The sequence below is a fragment of the Triturus cristatus genome, chromosome 4_1, assembly GCF_964204655.1.
Source record: "Triturus cristatus chromosome 4_1, aTriCri1.1, whole genome shotgun sequence".
In the NCBI taxonomy this organism is placed as follows: Eukaryota; Metazoa; Chordata; class Amphibia; order Caudata; family Salamandridae; genus Triturus; species Triturus cristatus.
The window spans coordinates 275,757,372-275,783,314 of NC_140585.1; the positions used below are offsets into that span (position 1 = coordinate 275,757,372).

Sequence of the window (25,943 nt, forward strand, 5' to 3'; positions counted from 1 at the left end):
CGAATCCTTGTTAGGAAAACCATGAATACATTTTAATCGATGAGGTAACAATGCTCACTTGTTAAGCTTCACAGTGCTGACAGGACGATCCAACGGAGGTGCATCACCAACTTTAGGTGAAAAACTGCTTGTACACATCCATTATCACAACTCTTGTCAGGGTGAACCCTTAAAGCCACTAAATCAACCCTCTGGTAGCTATGACACAGAACAGACAGGCTTAACTTAAAGGCTCGTGTGGGAGTGTTTGGTGCAAACGGACTTGTGCATTCGAGGACTGCGAGGACCAGCAGCCCTCCACCTTCCTGCTGCCGCCTCTTCCTCCGGACCCGCCCCTGGTTAGCACTTTAATCCTTGCGGCCCCCGCTTCGCGGGAGCCGCTCGTGTGGGAGTGTTTGGTGCAAACGGACTTGTGCATTCGAGGACTGCGAGGACCAGCAGCCCTCCACCTTCCTGCTGCCGCCTCTTCCTCCGGACCCGCCCCTGGTTAGCACTTTAATCCTCGCGGCCCCCGCTTCTCGGGAGCCGCTCGTGTGGGAGTGTTTGGTGCAAACGGACTTGTGCATTCGAGGACTGCGAGGATCAGCAGCCCTCCACCTTCCTGCTGCCGCCTCTTCCTCCGGACCACGCCCCTATTGCATCCTTATAATCCCATCCACGCATTTCCGCAGGCCCAATCCCTACCTCTGTCTCAAGTCAACATTCTAAGGCTGGCCAGAAGCGCCCTAGAGGCGCTAGGGAGGGGGCAATTCAAAAGAGGAAAAAGGGTCCTCCACCAAAGAGGAACAGAATCCATAGGGCACCTGTCCTCACTGCCCACTCAGTTTCTCCTTGTGAGACCAGTGTAAACCCGATGGGGTTTCCTGTTGCTGTTAATGAACCTGAGTCTATATTGGCTATTCATTCTGATCAGGTACTCCCTGTGCAATATTCCAATAGCACAACTAATACTGGTAATATGGGCACAATGACGGATTTTCAATTTCAGGATATAGAGGCCCTCTTTAAATCTGCACTGAATCCCCTTTGTACTAAAATTGATCTCCTACAAGATAGATTGGCAAATTTGGAAAGGGCCATTGAGCTGAATTTTCGCCCTACTCAATCTTTAGCAGGAAGGGGCCAGTTAAATATTGCTCTAAATAATGAACGAACCGGTCCCAGTTCCTTACCATCTTTACAAGTCCCTGAACTTTCTCTCCCCCATCACCAGGTATCCACTCTTCCCACTAACTCTCCTATTTTTACCTCTTTTTCAGGGGCAATACCTAATACACCTACTAGGGTAGAGATAGAACAGCACCCGGCTACGAACATAGTCCTTCCACCCACGGGAGAATTCCAAACCTTAAGTCTTCCCCCGGAGGCAGCACCCTTGGTTGTTGTCCTCGCAGGAGTTCCCAAACTTCCAGAGTGCGCAAAGGAATCTTTCGCATCACTTAAGAATAAAGTGGTATGTTGGCTTACAAAACATAGACCACTCCCATCAAAATATAGGGGTGAAATTCTTATGGTCCGAAGGGTTCAGTGGGTGGGACCAACAAAGAAAGGTATTAATGGGGACTGTGTGATTATAAATATGAGGGACAGGGGTGCTGTTTCTTTTATACTAAATTCCCCTCATAGGGGACCACCAGCCACTATTAGGACTCTCCCTTTAGCTTTCTTTTATCCTCCTACTGTAAGAAATATGGAATTAGATTCTCATCAAGGCTGGACACTGATTGGACGAAGAGGCTTTGCTACTAACAACTCAATTAACAATGACTTTGGGGGTTCTTTATCGTATTTTGGGGACTGTAATCGGTTTAGATGTCTAAGTGAGATTGACTGACTAAAAACTACGGACTCTCACACTGACTTATTAGCAGATAATAGTCAAATTTCATTATTTAAATCAAACCATAGTAATACACTATCCCCATGCGCAACTGGACTGGGACTGGCCAAAACCTTTTTGCCAATCCCAGTAAGTATTAACCAGCATCTAATCTCACCTAAAACAACTAATAGGCCCCCAATGGTTGAGTTGTTTACAATTCCAATCAACAATTCTCTCCATGTGAACTCTTTACCAGACTCTCTCATTGGAGAAAATGCGATTGATCAGTGTGTTATTGATCTTGCAACTCGAGGCGATGTCCAAACGGTCATTTCAGATTCATTATCCATCCCTCTCAAATTAAGGATAATATCTTGGAATGTAGCGGGTTTGCCTAACAAATTGGGCTGGCCGGATTGGGGCAATTTTGTTGACTCCATGGACATCTGCCTCTTCCAAGAAACATGGGCAAGGGAAATATATTCCCGTAGCGGCTTTGCTTCCTTCTCAATTCCAGCACAGTGGCACGGACGGGGCAGACCTTCGGGGGGACTGACTATCTGGGTTCGTACGCACCTCGGATGCATTGCGACCGAGGTGAATACAGAATCTCCAGATATTCAGTGTGTGATCTTGGCCTGGCCGAATGACGTTGCCCTTACTTTGGTTTACGTTTATTCGAGACCAGTGAATCCGACCGCGGAGTCAAAAACTATTGCTCAGCTTTTGTCTTGGCTGAATACTCTCTCCGAGTGTTCTAGCCTGTTAATAGGAGGCGACTTAAACTGTCACTTTGAGCCGCTTCCGGGAATAATAGATGCTGACATTCAAGAGGAGGATGATTATTGGAAAATACCTCCTATAATGGACAAGCCTCCGAGGGCTTGGTCTCCGTTAGTACTCCAGATTACGGCCCTAACATTGCAATTTTCTCTTAGGGCTTGTAATGGACGTTCTAATTCTGATGCCCCAGCTAAGTGTACTTTTAATAAACCCGGCCAAGAATCCTTTTTGGATTACATATTTGTTGAGACACGCTCCTGGGACAAGGTACTTGATTTTAAGGTCCTTCATAGGACCGATAGTGACCATAACCCCTTGTTTTTATGGTTCTCCTTACAGGAGGTTTTTACAACCCTTGATAACGGAAATGACTTGAACACTTCTGATACAGGCCTTATCCTATCTAGTAATAGAAGAAGGGTGAGATGGGAGAAACTGTCTAACATCCCTGGTGCAATTCAGGATTTGTACTCTAAGGTAATTCCGTCACTGGAAGCAGTAGGACACCTTCCTCTCCAATATCCCACCAAGGATACACTCAAAAAATTTGAGAATTTGAACCTTGAGTTAAACACCATACTAGCTAGCGTGTTCAATCCTGTAACAACTAAGGAAAGTAAAAGCTCTGCTCCACTAAAGTGGTATAACGCACAATGCAGGCAGGCAAAGATCCAACTCCTGAGTGCACTGAAATCCACCAATAATAAATCGTTAATAAACCAGAGACGTTGGGAATATAAAACACTAATTGCACAAGCTAAAGCAGACTGGGATATTGACAATTGGGATAAACTAACGCAGGCTCTCAAATGCAATGACCCGCGAACTTTTTGGCAAATTGTTAACACGGGTTCGTCTGCCCCCACACCAGCAGTTGTTTCCAACATAGCTGCAGGAGTCTGGGAGGCCTATTTTTCAGCGCTCTATGCTTGCGCTCCTCCCTCTGACGGCGTGAGTACAGAGGCTAGTCTAGAGCTGCCCGTTGCACTCCAGTCCTTAGAAGAGTTCGGGGTTCATGAAGTTGTTGATATTTTGAACACTCTCCCCACCGGGAAAGCCCCGGGACTAGATAAGCTCCCTGGTGACCTTTTTAAAAACGAACCGTTAATATGGGCTCCCTATCGAACGGCACTATCTAATGCCATTTTAAATGGCATGGCAATTCCTACCACTTGGTTTGGAGCTGAGATAGTTCCAATTTTTAAAAAAGGCTCTCCCCTACTTCCAGTAAATTACAGGCCGATTAGTCTGATAGATGTACCTCAAAATTTTTTCGCCCGCTTGATCTTAAATCGACTCCAAGACTGGATGGATGAGTGTTCCATCCTTAGTCCCTATCAAGCTGGTTTTCGGAAGAAGGTCTCTACGACAGATCAAATCTTTCGGCTTATGCTTTTACATTGGAAAACTGTACATGTTGAGGTGGGATCATTGTATACCGTCTTTGTCGACCTACGGGCGGCTTTTGATCTTGTTCCAAGATCAAAGTTATGGACTGTCTTAGCTAACTTGGGTGTACCTGCCCCGCTGTTGAATATCTTAATTCGCTTACACCAAGCGAATTTTGCTCAAGTCAGGTATGGGAAGTTTGGAATACTTACTCCAAGATTTGCTGTAGAGAAAGGAGTCAGGCAAGGATGTGTCCTGGCCCCTACCTTATTTTGTCTCTACGTTAATGGAGCCTTCACCTACCTAGAAAAGGTTATAGACAGCGATGCTCCCAAGTTAGACAGCAGCAGGGTTCCGGCGATAATGTTCGCTGACGACACCCTTCTGCTTTCGAAATCCCCCTTTGGTTTACAGAGGATATTGGACGCGTTTGAATTATTTTGTTTGGATCATGGGCTGGAAATCAACACATTGAAAACTAAATTCATGATTTTCAACCCACCATCTAAAACACGTCCAAACCCCTCTATAGGTGGTACAATTTTGGAGAGAGTTAATACCTTCGACTATCTCGGTCTCACTTTAAATGAAGGATTCTCTTGGGCCCTTCATCAAGCCAAGGCCCGTTTAAAGCTAGCCCAGTCAATTGGTGGGATTATGAAGTTTTATAACTCTTCTTCTGCAAAACCACTAGCGCCCCCACTCGAAATATATAAACTTCAAGCACGTGGTCGCATTTCTTACGGCGCTGAGCTTTGGGGATCCAAATGTTGCCCTGAGATTGTACGTGCGGAATGTACGTTTTTAAGACTTCTTTTATTACTTCCTCAAAGCACTCCTCTACTTCCTTTAAGACTTGATTTGGGTGTACGTCCTATATATGAAGTCCTCGGCCTGAAACCCTTGATCTTCTGGAGAAGGATGTGGACAACCCCGGAGTTACAGCCTTATAGGAATGAATTAGCAGAAATATTGAGTCTCCCGAGTGCAGGCAAATTTCCTTGGCTTCAGTATATTAGGACCCAATTTGATGCTCTTGGACTTTCTGATCTCTGGACAACGCCAGCGACAGCCTGTTTCACTATTTCCGCGAAAAAATTGACTTCTATTTACTATGCGGCTAAATTAGCTAATGCTATTACAAAATCTCAATCTTCTACTTTAGCCCAAAAAATTTTTATCTCAAAAGATGATTTTCATTTTGAAGAGGCACTCAGTGAGATTAGACCCCATCTTAATAGGAAATTATTTATCCAGTGGAGATTTGGCACACTTCCTGTAAGAGCATACACAGCCAATTGGTCTGTCTCCACTCTGGAAAATTGTCCTAGCTGCAATGCTGCATCAGAGTCTGATTTACATATACTGTTTTTCTGCCCGGCTTATAAGAATAGCAGGAAATATTGGATTCTACCTATTTGTAGGAATCTTGGTTTCATACACTGTAGGGAAGCTTACAGAGTCCTAAAGACTGATTTATCTAGACAAATAGTGTTTGCAGTATCCTCATTTCTGGCATCAATGTGGCGGATAAGAAGACTAAATGTGCCCTCTACCTGATCCTATTTTGCTGGTCCTATGTTTAATATAATCTATTTGCTATCAGATATTTCTTATCTCCCATTTATGTTTTGGTAATGAAATATCCTCTGCACATGTCTGCCTTTTCATTGTAATATTTTACTATTCGTCTTTTTATTGTTCTTTGTTACTTGTATGTGCTTTTATGACTACTGTGTCGAAATAAAGCTGAAAAGAAGAAGAAGAAAGGCATTGTAGGAGGCTGGCTTAGTGTATGATGCCCACTTAAGTGAATCAACTTGCACTAATCCAGATAACCCTTATGGTGATTTTAGTGGTCTTAGACAACCATAGAAAGCGCTCGAATTGGTAGCTGTGGAGAGCAGCCGGAGTGTTAAGCAGCTTGTTTTACCAGATCTTATCATGTAGTGCAAGTTGTACGAAAAAGAAGCACATAGTGTATATATATATAACAATAGTTCTATTTATTACAGAACACTCACTAACACATTGGTATATCTCCTACCCAGAATTATAAACACAAATACAGAAGAATACTTCAATTGCAATAGGCAAGTAAGCACATAATACAGTGGACTCCAGGGGAGACTAAACCATATACTTATTTCGGTCTTCAGAGTTAGTGTGTGTGTTGTTGTGCGAGTATGCATACTTCTGTCTAGAACTATCATCATCACAAGTGACTTCTTTTAAAATTACAGAGAAGAGGACCACGTGTCTTCTTCATAAGTTAATGAGTCTTATATTTCCCCACCCACTCTATATTCCTTTGCTGACCCCCACCCATTTATTTCCAGCTTTTCAATTAACCGTAATTCTTCCTGTCATTGTAAAACATCTCGAAGAATACCTTAATTGCTTTTGCCTTCCTCTGCCTTTTGTACTGTTAAGTGGAGGGTCATCGCCATAAAGAGAACACATCTGGACCAAGTGGAAAGTGAAAGTGGATTGTGAACTGCAACGAAGTTGGTACTTTGACCATGAGACTCAGATGAGCTGGGGACACAAGGAACCACCCAAGGTAAGTACCCAGGAACTCCATGGAGGCTGTGTGGAGAGTGGAAGCACATCAGCATGTCCAATAGGAGTCAACGGGAAAGTCGTGGTTGCAGTTTAGAAGAAAAAGCACCCTTCCCAGTGGACCCTGAAGAAACCCAGTGGAAGACAGATGGTTGGAGAATCACCCCAACCGTTGATACCCGTGGAGGGGACTCCGGATACCTACACAATGGCATAGGTGCTAATTGACATTGGGAACCGCCATAGATCACAATGGAGGACTTCAGGAAAGAGGCCACTGGAGAAGACTGTGCCAGAGTCCGGTGGAATCGAAGGGTGGATTCTTGAAGAAGAGAACCTGTAAGCAGGGGGGAGTGTCTATGCCACTCTGAGATGGCAAGAAGGCCCAGAAGAGCAGTGCCCACCAATGATGGACGGTTCAGAAGAGTTGATGTGACCTCGTTGCTAGAGCTGTCCCACGTTGGAAATCGAGAACCAGGGGGTCAGTGTCTAGTAGGAGCACCAACAAACCTTGGCAGCTGCAGCGGGCTTGGAAAGCGAAGGAGCATCGTTAGGACCAGCAAGGACCAAGGGACTCACCACAAGCAGGAGAATCAGAGTAGTCCCCAAGCAAGCAGGGGAGCCCACTGGAGCAGGAGAAGACCCTCAAGAGGACCACAGGCCATAGGCACAGGAGTCACAAGACGACCTCGAGCAAGTCGCCAAGACGGAAGATCCACAGTGCAGAGGATGCAGTGAAGACGAAGATCTTTTAAGAGATGCTGGTGGCTGGAGGTTCTTGTAGCCCGAAGATCTGTGGAGTGCAGAACAAACAAGCCATGGCAGCAGGAAGTCGACACAGTGCACAGGAGTTTGGTCCTAGCGGTTCCGACGAGGGATGCTGACCTCAAAATCGCAGCGAGGACACTTCAGGCCTTGAGGGAGTTGGAGAACCACCACCTGTTTTGCTGAGCCTCAAGTATGTGGGATGTCAGGAGCAGCAGACCGATGAGCGTGGTTGCGGTGCCTGCAGGGGAGTGACTTGTTCACTCCATGGGAGATCATTTCGGGGGTCCTTAATGCCCACAGGTGTGTTGAAGATCATGGAAGAAGCACGGATGACTAAGAAGACTTGCTGAACAGCGAGGCCAGGAGCAGCAGGAGTCTTCCCTGAAGCAGTATCGGTTCCAGGCAAATTCCAATGAAGTCCAAGTGTCCATATGGTCAAAGAGTGACATGGTTTCAGGCTTGAGTCTTGGCCACAGACTAATCTGAAGAGCCACCCACAGGTAAGCCCTAAAGTACCCTAGGGAATGAGTTGGAACGACTTAAGGGTCCCTCCCAGAGGAGGAGCTGGACGGAGGGGAGGATACACCTTTGTCCAGTTTTGCGCCAGAGTGGGAGCCAAGGGCTCCCAGAACTGGTTCCAACTTGATTATGTAAGGAGGGCACCAAATGTGCCCTTCAAAGCAATCTGGTGGTGCTGGCAAGTACCCCCAGCCCAGTACACTAAGTCCTGTCTTGGAGGTGGTCACACCTCCCTGCGACAGGAAATCCATTGTTCTACCTTCCTCTGCTCGAGCTTGGCTCAGCAGCAGGAGGGCAAAATTGTCTCTGTGGTCGGTAGCAGCACTAGCTTGCTGTCAGACCCTGAAAGGCTGTAACCAGGAATAATGGGTGGTATCCTAAGGGAGCCCACCCCAGTACATGATGGGATCATACTTCCAACACTGAAATCGGTGTTGGGGTATGATTCCAAAATGTTTGATACCAAACATGACCGGGTTCGGTGCAGCCACTATATAGTTAGACATCTTGTAATGACTGATATCCACTTTGTGTATTAAAATGGCTGACCGCAAATTACAAAGCCTGGAGAATTTACTCTGGGGTTTGTAGGGATGTCCTGCCTATGCATGGACACCCTCACATATATAACCAAGCACTCTACCTTCAGGACTGAAAGGCCTACCAGAGGGGCGAGTTATAGGTTTTAAGTGCAGTGACCTCAGATATATAAAAACGTACATCTGTCGTGAGGGGTGCTAGCACCTACTCCCTCAGTCTGCAATGGCACGCCTGTAGTCACAGTTTGAGTGGTCTCTCATGGGTGGCCCAATACATGCTGCAGCCCATGGGAGACCCCTGGTGTACCTATGCCCTAGGTACCCATGTACCATATACTATGGACTTACAAGGGTACTCCAGTAGCCAATTATGGATGTACAGAAGTACTTACCATGGTCAATTTAGGGAGGAAGCACAGTTACTGGGGTCCTGATTAGGCAGATCCCAGTCAGACTAGACAAAAAGACATACTAATACCAGTAAAAAGTCGTGTAACCATTAAAGCAGATCCTACTTTTCTACCAGCATTGTGTAAAGTAAATATGCAGTACCCAAGAATGAGCAAAGTCAAAATCCAACACAAGAAAATCCCATAAACAATATAGAAACATATAGTAAATTCTAAAAAATAAAATGACAAACATCCAAAAAGGGAAATCAGAGTTATGACCTTGTAAATGTGAAAATGGCACCAAAAAGCTTTTAAGCCAACCGCGTTTATCGGGTTGCTCTTAACCGGTACCTAGGCACTAGTTCAGGGCGACTGCAATGGAATGCAGGTCAGACAGACACCAGAAGCATGTTCGACCCGGTTGGAAGTTTTACCTGGTTTTTCTCAGTCTCTGAAAGGAAGTCAAAACTTCTCAGCGGTGAAAGGCAGCAACCTGTAGCTGAAGAGGCTCCATGTTGTCTGATAGCTGCTGGAGGAGGTCTCTGTGAAGCCCGTTGACCTTGTCTCGGGAAAGCTACGAACGGGAGAAATTATAATTTTGTACCAAGAGATTGCTGGCAGGATACTTTTTGCGCCTCCGCATGAAAATGATTTCTACCTTTGGACTTAATCAACATTTTGGAGCTTGGATTCTTCCAGCGGGTTAAGGCTGTAGCTGAAGAGAGCTCAAAAGGTTAACTACTTGTCTGGCTGGATGTAGCGGCTGCAATAACCTACAAACAGCAAAATCAACTTTTATTTCCTCTCAATGTGTGTAGCTTTGGAATTTGTGCCCCACCTCAGTCGCCACCCCAGGAAACATACCAAACCCAGGCTTTTCTGAAATCTAGATACCCACGCAATCCAGGGTGGTGTGACCAGAGTAGATTCAAACACATTTTTCCCAGAAGGCCTTGCAAACCTCCAGCTTAAGCTAAGACCGCAATCTTACTCCCATTTCTCTGAGAGAAAGTTAGAACAGCTTTGGTGATTCTCAAAATCCTTACGACCCAGCGTTCACTCACTTCTCCCAATAAAAATGGTACCCCACTTTTGTGTTTGGGCTCAGTACCCACAACACACCACTCTAAAACACGATAGAGAAACTTCAGGAAATTGCTGGGTAAGTGAGAATTTTGGGTCATGGCTTTCAGAAAACTAGACACCAAGGGGGAGTTCAGGGTGGTCTGGCTTGCGAGGATAGCCCTACCTTTTGTTGCCCTCCTTGCTTTTCAGATCTGAAAACCTTTGAACAGAACACACATTTTCCTCTGATTTCTGTGAGAGAAGGTTCCAAAATCCAGAAGGATCCTTAAATTTCCTACCATCCAGGATTCTCACACTTGCCCTGTTCTGTGGTGGGGGCACAGCCTGGATTGGCCAACCACACCCGTTATCCACTAAGAGAGAGCATTAGCAGGGGGAGATTCTCTCATTTCCAACAATACCCCAGCCTTTGAAATTGGTGTTAAGGGGGCTCAGAGAAGCATACAGTGGTAAGCAGAACACCGATGGGGGCAGGGCGAAACGCATGGTGAGAGTGTAATATTGCATGTGAAGCAGGGGTGGTGGTGGGGGGGTTAAGAGAAGTACATAAGGAGCACAACTGGAAAAATACATGCACTCGTGGAATGCTTAAGTCAAAAAAGAAAAAAGTAGGTCCCTTAACTTTAGCAGTGGAAGGGCAGACCAGGTCAGTGCTCCAGGGGAGGGGTAGATTCAAGATAGACCAGGCAAGCCATCGTAATTAGAAGCAAACAAATGAGTGTAAGGAAAGCCAGCCAGTGGTAAGCAGTCGGTGAACTCCAAGCCCTGTATGTTCTTGGTAAGTCCACAATATGCCTTGCAAGCCATGTGCTGTCTAGTATGCTCAACCTAAACAAGCATTTGCAATTGAATAGGTCTCGCATTTGTGAGAGTTAAAGCTATTGACATTGTAAATGACAATGCCTTTTATTTATCTGTGTTGATAATTAACACATAAATAAAAGGCATTGTCATTTACACAATAGCTCAAACCCTTGTAAATGCGAGACCTATTTCATTTCAAAGAAGCGTCTGCCATTGTCCCGGGTTGCTTGAAAAGGGAAAGCGTGCATCATGCGCCGAATGTTGCAGGAAAGCATGTTGTGCCTGCTCATCAAAGAAAATAGTGCTTACAGCCATACCGTGTAACAACGGAAGTAAAAGGGCCAGTCCACATGGGAGGTATAAGAAGGGACAAACCAGCCTATTAACCAATCAGACGTGTAAAAATAAAACAAGTGGAAAGGGTAATTTGTAGAGTTGGTGGGGGGGCTACTATCGCCCTCAAAAACTTATTTTTTGTAGTGGTTCACACCTGCAAAATGCTAATACCAAGGGTGGTGAAAAAGCTGGTCAGCTCATGGTTAAAGCCATCTGAACCACATTAGAAAATGACCGGCGGGCTGTCCAAAAGCCCCTTTGAACACATTTGTATGTGTGTATATGTGGTGGCTTGAAGCTTCACTAGACTGCTAAAACTGTAGACATATGTGTGTGTGTATATGTGGTGGCTTGAAGCTTCACTACACTTCTAAAACTGTAGACAAGACCTAAAAAACAAACTTATTGGCTTTTGCAATAGAAGCGGGTGATTTATCTGGTCTAGGTTCACAATCCATCAAGAAGGTAGCAAATCCTATTAAATAAGTGCCGCATTTATTTGCACTCTAAATTAATTACAGGTTAGTTTATAGGTAAAACATGCATTTGGGAAGTTGTTTTTTTTTAGGGGGGGGGGGAGAGTTCTAAATACAGTTTATGGGCGTTTAGGGAAGTATATGATAGTAGCCAATGGGCTGCTTACCACTAAGAAATCCAACACAAATTAATAAAATTAGACTATTTTAGACACCACAACGAAAAAGATCCAACGCAGGGTTCTGGACAACTGGGATTTACAAGGTAATCTAAACCTTTCACTCAACCACAAACTAGCATCTGCAAATTCAAGTTTGTCTAGTTTCATTGCAGTAGGTTAGACTTACTTTGCGAGACCAACTGTAACAGGGAGCCAGTCAGGGTGACCAGCAAGTCCCTCTAACAGTAGAAGCAGTAGTCCGTTCCAAGCACTTTTATCCTTTTCTGTTCCCAATGGAAGTGGTCCTGATCTAAGGGATACAGGATGCTGTGGATGTGATGCGGTCGATTGGGGGGGGGAGGGGGGTCCTTCCTGCGGCTACGTTTTTGGTCCACAAAGGGGGTGATTCTGTCCTGATCACAGGGTCGACGTCCCTCGAAGTCCTCACCATTTTAGCAGAAGTACACCCACCACTAGGCTACCAGTCACCCGGTATCATGGTAACAGCCAAATCCTTCCCTGTGCGGTAACTCGCCTTCTGGGTGGACATGCTGCACTCAGACGTGAAGTCTGGTGCAATTTTGAGAATCTGGTCCTGGTGGCGTTGGCAGCAAGGTGAAGATTCTGGGCGACCTACTTGCCCCAGCTTGCTTCTCAGCTGTTGTGGCCCTGTGCTCTGACCAGGTGGCCAGCCTACTGACCCTTGGAGTCTCTTTGCTTCGGCTTGGCTCTGGAAACAACCTCTCCTTGAGCAGGACACAGTAGGCACAGTCCCTCTCATTTGCTAGCCAGCAGGGTCATCAGGTGCAGTCTATGCAGAGGCAGCTTTTTGCCGGTTCCACGGTACAGTAGGGCAGTCCTCCTTTGGTCCTTCTTCCAGTCCAGTTGGGATCTGAGTGCCAGGGGAGGCCTATGTGTGCGCAGAAAACTATCTTGGGGTAGTATGCAGTTGGTAGCATGTGGGCTAGCAGGTTCCTTCCACCTGATTATCACTTCCTGGAAATTGTGCCATCTGGCTATTCCAGGATGTTCCATTTTGCCCACTGCCGACATGGTAGAACCACTCTCTCTTGTCCAGAGCTCCCTAGCCTAACCTAGAGGTTTGGCTACCAACGGTACTAATGCCCCTAGAAAACTGTGTTGGCAACTGGTTTCTGCTTCCCTCTCCTTGTTCCTGCCTGTTTGCCCAGACAATGGAGTAGTCCCATTCCCAAGTTTTATCCATTTGCTCTTCAAAAGCGACATCTCCTTTTAACCTTTTGGGTAGGCCTGGGTGGAGTTCCGCTATTCAGAACTTCACAAAGTGACCAAAAAAAACTCTGGGTTGCTTACTTGGAGTTCCGCAAGCGGCGGAATGAGGTTGTGCCGTACACATGGTTTTTTAGTGCCGGGTGTTTGTCCCGTGCTGGAAAGTCAGCACGAATGGGACCATGCGCAGCACAAGAGGGTGCTGCTTCTTTATCTGCTCAAGTAGATGTTCTACTCTAGTGGCAGCTTCCTCAACGCAAACGGAAGGCTTCTAAACGCGAGCAGTAGCGGCCATCCACAACCTCCTGTGTTAAGGAATCTCACAGGGAGGTAGTCGGGAGTAAGATTTTTCACGCTCGCCATCTTAATGTTGACTAGCGCAAGCGAGGAGAAAACTCAGAAACACGGAGTGGAGTCTTTCAGATCTCCGCATGCTACACTGGGTTTTTGGAACCCCATGAACTGTGCGGAGTGGGAAAAACTCTGCGAGCGGAATTTCATGCTTAGGCCTCCTTTTGGGGAACACTCATCTGGCTTCCTGCAGGAGGAAGGTAACTCCTCTCGCCACTGCAGTCTTCTACTGTCTCTTTTCTTGGGAGTTCTTAGCACGTCCCTCCAGGAGGGCTGAAACTGTTCCGGGGACAGGCACCTTGTGGAACTGTTCGAAGCACAGGAAACTAAAGGCAACAAAAGTGCCAACTTTTATAAGTTGCACACTTCAACATGTTACATTACTTTTGACTTAGATCAAGTCTGGCTTTAATATAATGAGTTGTTTGAGGCTTTGGAGTATCATCTTTAGTCGCACCATTCAAGAGTTATCAAAGCTGAGGGTTTCACCGTGTAACCCTTTACTCACCAGTGGGGTGACCAAGTCTTTCCACCAAAACAACTGTTTCATGTTTTTACCTCCAGAACGTGCAAAATACATGTTCTGCGTGTGAAATACGCAGCAACGGGCCTTAGGGCCTGGTAGAATTTCCATTGGGGTAACTTACACATATTGCAGAGAAAGGATTGGCTTTCCCATTGGTTTGAATGGCCACATTGGGCTAGCTTTTCAAACTGCTCCTCCAGTCTGCAGTGGCGGATTGAGAGACACCCAGTGTATCACAACTAGTGCTGCAATCCCTGGGGTTACTATACCTTGCATGCCCTGGGTATCATATACTAGGGACTTAGTAAGTTAGCTTATGCCATTGGGTATAGCCAATGCAACATAAGCATTTTACGGTCTGGCCACTGAGTGCGCTGAGACCTGCTAACCAGAACTAAGTGTCAGAGTAAAAAAACACAGCAGCACCAGTCCAAAAACCTTGGGTTTGACCATACAAAAAGGCAGAAGTGTTGCTTCTATTACTGTATGATACTGTCTATCTATATAGTGTACTAAAATAAAATGCACTGTGCAGAGAGTCCAGTGGATACCCAATTGGTTTGCAGAGGCTAAAGTAGATAATACTAATGCTGTCTTTTGTGGTAGTGTGGGCGAGCAGGTAGAATTATCAGAGGGTAGTGCTAAACATTTGTTTTACTCACAGAGGCAATACATGAAACACACACTCAAAGAATAAATCTGAGACCAAATTAGGAAAAAACCCAGTTTTTATACATATATTTCAAACTCAAGATCTTTGTTTCAAGGTTAGTACAGTTTTCGATAATACAAATTTTACAGGTAAGTAAAACATTCAAACCTGTGCGCTGTGTGCAATCCTATGGGAGGAAACGTCAAAGGTGCATAAATGTAGGTACAGTCTGTTTCAGGGGTTCACCTTCTGGGAATAGTAGTGGGCCACAGTTCAAAGTACAGTTCAAAGTACTACCAGCAGTTCTTCAAGAACGTCCCTGGTTCTGCTGGGATCAGGGTGCTGGTGAGGCTGGTAGCTGGTCCTATGGAGAAGAGGGCTCACCTGAAAAGAGGCTACATAGGGGGACTTGCTTGCAAGTCAGAGGGCTCCCAAACGGGGGCTAAGGTTGCAAGTGGTCTTGGATCACTGGGGCACAGCTGGTTTGTCGGGACCCTGGCTGGGTTGCTCTGGTGCAGAGTGGTTAGGTCACCTGGACTGGGTGTGCAAAGATGCATTTTGCTGTCGGGGATAAACAGCTGTCGGGGGCAAAATCAAAGCAGCTGGTGGGCCACTCTCGAAGTGAGTCTCAGTGATAATGATGTGCCTCGGCGGCTGCTTGGTGCTGGTGATGTGAGAATCCAGACTGGACACTTGCTGTTGCTGTTTGGTGCAGGTCGTCCGGTACCCCAGGAGATGATGCTGCATGGCTCCTGTTGGTCCAGGTGTCTTCACACTGGGTGGGTAGACAGATCGGACCTTCCAGAGCTTGAGTACCTTCTCCTGGTAGTCTGCGACATCGGTCGGACCAGGGAGGTGCAAAGCAGTGGACTGGACTCTGCCTGTCGGTGCCTGCGGACTGCAGGGGAGTAGCTCCTCTACTCCAAGGGAGATTTTTGGTGTTTGTCGAAGTGCTTGCAGGCTACCCAAGGCTGTGGTAGGTCTCCAGCTTGCAGGGCAAGTCACTCTGTCGCAATTGTTGAGAGATGGCTGAAAACGGCAGGGTTTCATACCAAAGTTCTTCTGCAGTGCTCACCAGTCAGTGACTCTTCTTTGTCCTTCTATTGATCCGTCTAATCTGATTTCTTGGGTTCAGGGGTTCCACCTAAATACTCAATTTGTGGGTGTTATGGGGAGTGACCGGTAGCAGCCAATGAGCTACCTACCTTTAGGGTGTCTACACCCTCTATAAGACCACATCCTGTGGGAAGTGGGTATTACCCTGACCGTAGAAGGCTAATTCCGTCCAAAACAACATGGAGGAATCTAAAAAGTGGGGTTCACATCAGCTGGCCCGCCCTAGGCGTGGTGCTGGCTGAATGTGGGCACACCTCCTAATCTTACTAATTTTCCCACCTGTCTTGTCGCCAAAAAGTGGACCCCTCCACTATCTGCAGAGGCCCGGGATCTCATAACAAAGGCTGCAGGTCCTTTGAAGCTTTACACCCTGGAATGTACATCCTGCTTGGAACACCTCTGCCCAGAGCAGGTTTGGTTCCCGACCTTGGAGAGCTAAGGCTCTCACCGTAGGAGGTCAGAAATATGTCCATTTCTGGCAGGCAGGTCGAGACTAGTCCACAAACACAATGCTAGTTGGTAGGTTTTCAAGGGGCACCTCTAATGTGCCCTCTGTGTGCATTTATGAATAAACTCTGCCCTAGCATAAGTATGGGTTTAAGACAAGGTGTTTGATAACAAACACCTTGGGATACAGTGTCGCCATCATGTATCTGGGGAACTCGTAATGACGAGTGTCCAGCATACTTCCTCGGTATGGCTTCCCTGTGCACTGGCAATATCTAAGAGTGAGCTTAGATATCACCGGGACATCTCCACTCTCGCAAATATGCCCTCACATGGGTATAGTGCACCCTGCCTTATAGCTGTACGTCCTGCCCTAGGTGTGTCTTACCTATGCCACCTTTAGTGCTGGTAGGCATGGTACACAGGGATGTGTGCTATGTGGACTCTTCAGTTTTTGCTGCACAAAGGCACTCAGGCTGCAATGGCAGTTTGCATGAGCTCAGTGAGGGGTCCCTTAGGACGCTGCATGAGCTCGGTGAGTGGTCCCTTAGGACGGCACAGTTCGTGCTGCAGCCCTTAGGAGCCCTCTTTAGATTAAATGCCCTAGGACCTAGGGCTGCCACTTACTAGGGACTTGCAGTGGATCTTAATGGTGTGCCAATTGTGGAACAATCATACAGTTTAGGCAAAGAACACGTGTGCTATGGACTTGGGTAGCAGGAACCCAGCACACTTTCAGTCAAAGCTGCACCAGATACCAGGGAAAAAGTGGGGGGTAACCATGTCAAAAGAGGCACTTTCCTAAAACTACATATTAGTGGGTTCGGTTCATAGCCACTTCTTAACCAGTATTTCCAATTTTAAATTGACAAACCTTCTTGTATTCACTCATCATATATTGTAGTGGCACGTGAAGGAAAATGTATTGTGGTGAAATATGTGGGATTGTAGTAGCTTGTCTTTTTCTGTCAAAAGCCATTAACGGTGTGACAATCTGTGAGTTCCATAGTCCCTTTTATTTCTTTGCGCAGAGTTAACTCTAAAGTTGGAAATATTGCAAGAAATATAAATAAATCTGCACTAGAGCCAACAAGAACATAACCATGTCCTATATCTGAATACACATTAGTTTTTTAAAATTATTTTTATACATGGCTCAAGTTTCATTAAACTTGGATTAGAGTTATTCTGTTTTGTTTGTAACGGAGTAACTTGGAACTTCTTTTGCATGTGTTTGCAGCTGTACTTGAGACTATGCTATAATGTTTGAAAATGTTATGCCACGTTTTATTTCCTTCTGCAGTTGGCGTGATACGATGCCCGGTATGCAGCCAGGAGTGTGCGGAGAGGCACATAATTGATAACTACTTTGTGAGGGACACCACCGAGGTTCCTAGCAGCACTGTTGAAAAATCAAGCCAGGTGAGTATCTAAAGCTTTGTAAATAATGGACACCGAAATGACCCTTTCAGATTTGTCATTACAAATTCTATACAAGAAAATACTGAGTATTTATTCTGCAGTAAGGCTTAAAGCTGTCCCAGAAGTACTGATAGAAAGAATTTGGCTGCATGCCCAAATCTGATAGACTTCAATCTGCGTCAGTGTTGTTTTCTTTATGCGCCAGTTAGCGCAGATCTGGAAAGAGCTACTCCATAGTCACTTTTTTAATAAGATTTTTTTGATGTTTTGTTGAAGTCTTTTCTTGAGATCTTACCTCTGGAGTGGCAGATGCATTATCAAAGAAGGCCGGCTTCAAGCCATGCAGCGGCTGTCACCGACCTGAAGTTCCAGTGGGGCGCAGCATCAGGGGAATCTTTCCGACGTGGTTCAAATCTTGGAGGGAACTGCGGAAGGTCTGCAGTGGTGTTTACCGAACCGCAAATGGGTCACCGGCAGACCCCTCTCCCTTCCCCCATCCAGATATCGCAGTAGTGACAGATGCGTCACTCCTAGGATTGTCCGGCCTTCTGGTAGAGGTGGCGGATCAGAGGACTCTTGTGTCTGACGCAATCTGATTTCCACATCAACCTGCTGGAGCCCTGAACGATCCGTTTGGTTTTAACAGCCTTTCTACCCTCCATCCAGGTTAAGGCTGGTGCAGATGTTCACATACAATACCACTGCCATGTGGTACTGCAACAAACAGGGCGGTGTGGGGTCGTCGACCCTTTGTCAATAGGCCCTGCGTCTCTGGACATTGCTGGAATACCAGGCCATATCCCTCGTGGTTCAACATCTGGCTGGTTCTCGGAATGCTAGAGTGGACAAACTCAGCCGAAGTCGCCTGGCGGATCACGAGTGGAGTCTCCATCCAGAGTTTGTGCAAGGTCTCTTTCAGCAGTGGGGAGAGCCTTGGTTAGATCTGTTAGTCACCGACCAGAATGTGCAATGTCAGCAGCTCTGCACGCTGGAGTTTTCAAGGTATTTCCCGCTTGAAGACACTGTTCATCCCGAGTGGAACTCTGGCCTCCTATACGTTTCTCTGCTCATACCACTCCTCTCCAAAGTTCTGAAGAAGATCAGGAACGACCGAGCTCAAGTCATCTTTGTGTCTTCAGATTGGGCATGGAGAGTTTGTTTTTCCCGATGTGTTGAGCATGACCATCAGTCCTCCGATCATGCCACCCACCCGGTCAACGCTCCACCTTCTAGTGTGGAGATTGAGCGGCGACATTTGACCGCTTTCGACCTTTCTCCCGAAGTCTGTGATGTTATCTTGGAAGACGGGCGTCTCTCCACCAAGACGGTTTACGCCTGCAATAGAGCCAAATTTGTGGCATGGTGTGCAGATAGACAAATTGATCCGCTTTCTAAGCGCCTTTCTCAGGTTCTCTGTTCATTCTTTCCCTTGCCCATCAGTGCCACTGGATTCAAGCTAGCCTGGCTGATGAGGGGTGTCACCCCGAAACCGGTCCCAGGATGCTTGTTTCCAGTCCAGGGAGGACCTGGTCTGGCAGTTTGGGCTGACTGTTCCCGTGAGGCAGAGGGTCAAGACTGATTTGCATATGGCAGGGTCTGAACTGGGGTGGCGAACTGAGCTAAAGAACGATGATGGATTCACCCAGATCTGTGACGGGGTGAGTGTCTGAAAAGTTTCAGCGCTCTGTCCATCTCCCTGTGTTTGCTTTGGGGTGGAAAACATACCTGGATGTTTGGGAGTAAGGAATAGCAGCATCACGCCTGATGTCCCTTTTTAGTGGTTTGCTTTATACATTATTGTTTTGCCCCAGTAAAGGCAGTAGTCCATGTGCTCCACACAGTATAATTCTTAGTTTGCAAGTACCTTGGCAGTTGAAAGTTAATCAAAAAAATATATGAAAGAAAATTTGGTGGACTATATAGAAATTAACCACAGCATCATAATTTCAGCCTAAATGTTCATTTCTGGTGGTTACATTTTCCTGCAGATTCCCCCCCTATAAAAATCCACTCAGGTGCCAGATTGGCCTGTAAACATTCCCTATAGTATTAGCTCTTCTGCGGCACCACAGAGTTCCATGCGGCTTCAGTTCCACGTCTGTGCACCAGATGTCATGACATTAAAGTGTATTTGAAGCTAGCGGATGTTCTGGTGTGAGTACTTGTTTTTCCGTGCCCCATCCATGCAGATGCTGAGCTATCTTGGTACCTTATCATTCAAAATCCTCAGCATTTTGACCATAACTTGGTCAGATGCCTTCTGGAGATTTAATGGGTTAAACCCTGCCACAAATGCTACAAGCCATGTGGGCTAAGCCCATGTCCCCATGGCCTTTACATCTGCTCATTAATGCATCTTAAATCCATCATGGAGCGGGAGTGCAAGGTATTTTGACCACCGCCCTCGCGGTTATACTTTGGCCATAACGTTAGCTTCCTGACAGATCTTTGTCAACAAACTTTAAAAGTACCTGTAAGAGGAGAACCCCTTAAGCCAGACCCTGCACACATTGAGGTTTTCTTAAAGCTGTGCTGGATTTGGACAGGACTTCCCCCAATACTCTTAAGGCCCCTCCAGATGCAAGCCTGATCCTGCTGATTTGGCTACTTCAGTAGCTCTGACCCACAGACTTCACGCCTGGGCACCAAAACAATTGGCTTAAATTCACCAGAGTGGTTAAATAAAAAGTTAAAGCATGGTGTGGTAGAGCTCATTCACATGCCCTAAGATTGTCAGAATAAAAGAACACTTTAGGGCTTTGCCAGAACCAATGAAGAGTTTAGCTGTACTAAAAAACAATGACTCTGGCTGACCAAAACCCCAAGGAACCACCCCTCCCCCACCCCTGCCCTCAAGACCACTGCTTCTGGCTTATAGCTTGATTTGCAAAGAGGGATGGTGTGGATACTTCATCAGAAGGGAATGTCCCTTGCCACTTGTCCCTTCTTCAGAAAGTCTCTTTGTTCAGTATAATGGCATGAAAAGCAGCTTTGCCCACTATTTTGAAAAATCTTACATACATCCTCCACAACGGTTGAGCCTTTGCTTCCCTTCCCCTCCCCTCGCTCTCTTCTTGGTGTGTGGGAGAAACCCTTTTGTGGACCAGAAGAGCTTAAATTGACAGGCAGCCTACAGGTGCCCTTGGTGACACCATTTTTGTCATCACAAATAGTCTAGTGGTCCAAGATTCTCCCTTGAGGTTGAATCCAAATGCCTTTCTAGTTGCTCTCCTCAGATTGAGTCTTGAAAACGTATGACTCTATGGGTCAGTGTTTGGCTCTGCAGCCTTTGTGTCCTCTGTGCTGCAAGTACCACCTGCCTTTTGTACAGCAATATCTACTCCTTGTGGGACTTCGCAAATTGTTGTAGTCAATGTGGCAGATCAAGTGTGAGGAAATGGGGTGTAGTATATTGTGAGGTTGTAACACATGTAATACACTTAGCAACCTCCTTAGGTCCATTAGGGTTAGTCTGTGAAACCCTCCGCTCAACCCTCGGTAGCTGTGGCACTGAGCAGCAAGGTTACTCAGGAGAACAAGTGTAAAGCATTTAAATAGCACCAAAACAATTTTAGAAGAAATTGACACAACACTCAAATCCGACACCAATTTATAAAAATAGACTTTTTTTTAATAAGAATTTAGACACTAGAACTAAAAAGATCTACTGGAGGGTTCCAGAGATAATGATTATACAGTCCATGATAAATCAGAGCAATTTCGCTCAACGCGAACAAGCCATGGCAAAATCAACAAATTGGACACAAACTTTTTCAAGGATAACTTGGAAAGGTGTGAATGTAGTCGGTTAGAAGTACTTGGCGTGAACAATTCCGACAGGGAGCTAGTCAGGGAGACCAGCAAGGGGATCAAGAACAGCTAACTTCACAGAAAAAGCAGTCCTCCAACAGTTTCATGTACTTTATCCGCTTTGCAATAGATTCTTATGGAGTAGTCCTAATGCAAGGGATGAAGGATGCTGAAAATGCTCCAAGAGTGCTGTGGATTCAACACGGTCGACAATCTTCCTGGAGGGATTGCTCGGTCCACAAAGATGGTCAGCGGGGTCCTGGTTTCAGAGTCGACGTCCTACGAAGGCTTCTCTGGCCAAAGTCCAGTTGCCACTGGACTACCACTCACCCATTGTTGTGGTCTTAGGCCAATCCTTTCTGGGTCGATAACTCATCTTCTGAAGGTCCCAGCCACTCTCAGACAGCACTCCGAGGCTCAGCGAACTCTGGTGTAACTCTGTGGATTAGGTCTTGGTCCTCAGTGCTGCATGGCGGTGGTGGTAGCAGCCCGAAGACTTTGGGCTACTAACGTTCCCAAGCAGGCTTCTTTAGCTGTTTTATTAGAATTAATGGAGTGGTGCACTACAGAGAGTAATCAATTCACTACTGTCCAGATAATGAGTTCAGCCAAGTGGCCAAAAGATCTTGAAGTTCGGAGTCTATAAAAGTCTGTTCTTGAAGGGAAAAAAGGAGAGGACGGGGAGGAGTCATCTGCCAGGGGGAGTCTAGAAGTTCTATCTGGTAGCCCTAGACCGTGTGGAGAATCCACACATCCGTGGTCAGCCGTGTCCAGTTCACAACCAAATGTAACAACCTGCCCCTGAGGGGGATCACTGGAAACAACAATGGACTTACCAGAGGATTGGTTATCGAAGATTTTGTAGCCTCTGTTAACACCTCTGTTGAAGCGGCCTCTGAAGCCTCGAGACCTGGATGGGTAGAAGCCCACTTGGTCTGGCTCTTGTGTGTATTCCCTGCGCCATGGAGCGAAACCTCTCAGAGGACTGGGATTGGTGTAGCGGCCGGTCGAGCGTCCCCTGCCACGACCGACCCTACCAGAGACCTGGTGGAAGACTCTCTTCAAAGAAGACTGGGACTTATCCAGGGAGGCAAAGGTACTCACAAATTTGGCAATGTCTTTAACAAACTTTTTTCGCCAAAACGTTGTCCTTCGGCCAGTGGGCTCGGTTCGGCTGTGGCTAGCTCCATGAGCTGTGTGTCAATTCTGAGGAGCACAGATTTGCAGCGTTCTGGGGACAGGGCGCAATTAGCGTTTCCAAGGAGGCAGATCACCCTCTGGGTCCACCCAGCCAGGACCTCGGGATGAATAGCGGCCCCTGTCTCCTGTGCCTGTAGGGCTATCTCAAGAATCGTGGCCAGGGGACCGACAATATCCAGCACTTTATCTTGGCACAGCCGGAGGGCGCGGTCAATGCCTTTTTTCAGATCTTTTTTGTATTTCTTTTAAAAGGTGGTCATTGAAGAGTCAATGTCCGGGGTAACAGCCACCTTGTGCCCGAAGTCCGGTCTCGGACATTCGGATTCAAGACGGGCCCTAACCACTTTGTCAAAACTCTTCCTCAAATGAGTTTGCATGTATTCCGCTACAGCTGGGGGAGGTGCCCAGTCAGCTGAGCGAGGGTGGACAATGTCTGAGGGATCAAAGTAGAATGAGTGCGCTTCTCTGCGCATTCATGAGGCCTAGACTCTTGGGAAGAGTCAGTGTCAGTGGTGGTGTCTGGAATTTGGATAGGGATTGGCGGGAGAGGGAAGGGGGCCGGGGCGCCATTGTGGGCTTGCTCTTTGGATTTATAGAGCGAAGAGTAAACTTGCACATGGGGCCATGGAAGCCCGAGAGATTCGGGAGGAGGGGAGGGGTGTCGGGCTGAAGGAGCACCAGAGAGGGAAGGGTTATTAGCCACCAGATGCTCTAATCGCTGAGCGATAGGTAATAAGGCGGAGGAGGGCACCTTATCAAGCTTGGCATCTAACCTTTTATCTATAATTTCCTCCATGGACTCATCCTAGTAGAATGCGTCTTCATCAGGGGCATCACACACCGCTGCCTCTTCCTCGTAGACCTCGCAGTCTGACATGACAGCTGAATATAAAGTATTCAATCAAAAATCCACAGTGGGAAGCACAATTATCAGCCCACACTTTCAACAAGCTAGGGCGTCAGGTGGGAGCAAAGCTGGGGTAGTGGAGCAAGGGAAATTCCACAAAAATGCAAAAACACAGGACTAATGGAGGGAGATAACACCCACTTGCCTGCGCAGAGCAGGTGTGCCCAAAATTAATTTCCAGGCAAGCTGGAATAGCAAGGGTTAATGTCCTTAAGCACCGGAGTACAAACGCAGCCTTAATTATGTAAATCGGGCCCTGTATCCGTTCCGATCTGCCAGCTGCGTGAAAAACCCTGATCTAACCTGGGGCAAGACATCTTTCCGGCTATTCAAGATGCACGCTGGCTGCCTGGCCGGGCTCTGGCATCTGACTCACTCCCTGCGGAATCAGGCAGTCCCCGCCCGAATGCTCGAGGCGAACGGGAAATGCCAGCAGCGCTGGCGGCAGCGATCGGGTGAGGGAGCAATAAGGGGGAGAAGCCTAAAGCACAACACGCGCTCAATGAAGGGGAAAGTAACTGAAAGGGGTGCATGAAAAGCAATTTAAAAACACTGCACAACGCATGTCAATAACTAGGAAATCATCCTTACCAGAAGCACGAGCCGTGCATAAGAATGCAAATAAACATCAAAGCAAGTAAATATCAAGGCAATAATGACAAAGTGGAACAGAATAGAGAGGCACTTATCTTGACTGCGGAGCAGCAAAGAAAGAGGAAGCCAAGATAGTGCCTCCCTATTTTGTTCACTATGATATGTTGCCATTGGCTGTTTGAGGAGGCGTGGTTCAAAGCCTCATGGGAAATGTTTTTACTAAGTGTAGTTTATTTTTCATTGGCTGCTGTTGAGTCAGTAAAGAAATTGAGAAAGCATAATCAGAAGCCTCCGGTCCTGACATAGAATCTGGAGCACTGTCTCTACTTCTTTTAAATACTTTTCGGGCATCGAGCGAGTTTTTAATCAGTGTATACTTGTCCTTTTCGTAGGCTAAACCTACCAACATAATCCTCCGGTAAGATCACCATCATTGGGTTCACAAGGGCGGATACTCGCGTCAGCGCGCCTTATCGTGCACTTGAGCTGACCCGCGGTCATTTATATTTTCTTTTTAGTTGTGGGACATCGCTGGTACTTACCATCGGTAAGATCCTTCGTTTAAAAAAGTGACGGGCACGAGTTTCTCTCTCACATATCACTCGGTTTTTAGTCTGGACTTTCAGTTTTACTCACACATATCTTTTCTTTCCGTTCCACGAATGCCTGATGTTCAAGTAAGACGCACACAGCACTTATGAATCAGCGGCACTTTCCTATCTGTTTCTAATCACGGAGGTGTGTCTTCGTTCGGATACTCTATGAGGGTGACACATGTGGAAGTGGCACACTGAATTTCACAACAGATGCAAAAACAGATTCCTTGACCTTGTATCAATGAAGTTGTTGCATATTTTTTATACCTATTTAATTTTTGTTCCGGCAGGAGGCAACTGAAGACAGAATTACTGAATGCTTTTGAGTACTAAATATTTCCCCTGACAAATGTTTTTTTACCCGAAATGCTTAGGGTTTTCTCGTGATTTTGTATTCAAATCATTTGGGCAACATGTGACTGTTTATTATTTTTTTTTAAAACAAATCTTTATTGAGTTTTTGGCTTATTTTGCGTAGCCCGACCCCCCCCCCCCCGCCCCCCCCCAACCACCCACCAGCTTACAGGCATTACAGTTTATTTGTATATATATACATTTAACAGAAAAAATTATGACATAACCACTTTTAATTTAGACATATTAGCAATTACTACTTTTTTTTGGTTACTCAATATCTTCTATCCATAATCTGAGTGGATCCCAGATAGCTAGACCTTTCTTTTTCTTGTTCAAGCCCTTACATCTGTATATGGCTATTTCAAAGCTATAAGTTGCAAGTAAGCGTGCTCGCCTGTGACTGTTTTTAAATGTACAATGATTTGCTCATCAGACCTAATGGAGGTCTCATTTACTTGTTGCATATTTAATTTGTTTCTAATTTAAAGCGTACATTTTGTAAATATCAATACAACAAGATAACTTTCTTAAAAAGTATTGGTTGCTAATGTGTTGTTTTTTAATTGAAAGTAGTTTGAGATTATTATAAAATTTTGATTGAAACCTTCGTTACAACCAGCAGTGCTCTGTTAACAGATGCGGGGCATCTCTGTGTCCTTTAATCATTGATGCATAGTACGCAGGGTATCAGGCTAAACCCTTAATCACAGCAGCACACACAGGTTAAAGACCAGTATAAGTTATTACCTGGTGATCAAAACCATCAAAAACAAGGTGTGCAGGTTGACACATTTTTGCTGATAGATCAATGGGACACCATCAATAGCTGAAATAGATCTGGTTTCTGCCATCTTCTGCTTACTCAGGATCCATGTATTCCCATACCTGGGGGTCTAACTATTGAATGTGCTCTGGTCAGCGCATTAAGAGACTCTCCCATGACTATTGCATTACAATTAACAGCCTGATATCTGAACTCCCTCCCATGCAGACCATGAATTGGGCAGCAATTCTCCTGCAACAGTGGGTTATAGAGGTTCATCTTTCATGTTCCCTTATTGTGAAACTACATCTCAAAGT

The 25,943-nt window shown here is 46.1% G+C and overlaps 1 protein-coding gene across 1 annotated transcript in view; it reads left to right on the forward strand.

Moving 5' to 3' along the window:
• Positions 1-25,943, forward strand: part of TRIM24 (tripartite motif containing 24) — an 868,915-nt gene that overhangs the window by 91,451 nt on the left and 751,521 nt on the right. Inside the window, exon 2 of the mRNA XM_085652031.1 lies at positions 17,281-17,399. Coding sequence (XP_085508157.1) covers positions 17,281-17,399 — 119 coding nt within the window. The remainder of the gene's footprint in view (positions 1-17,280; positions 17,400-25,943) is intronic.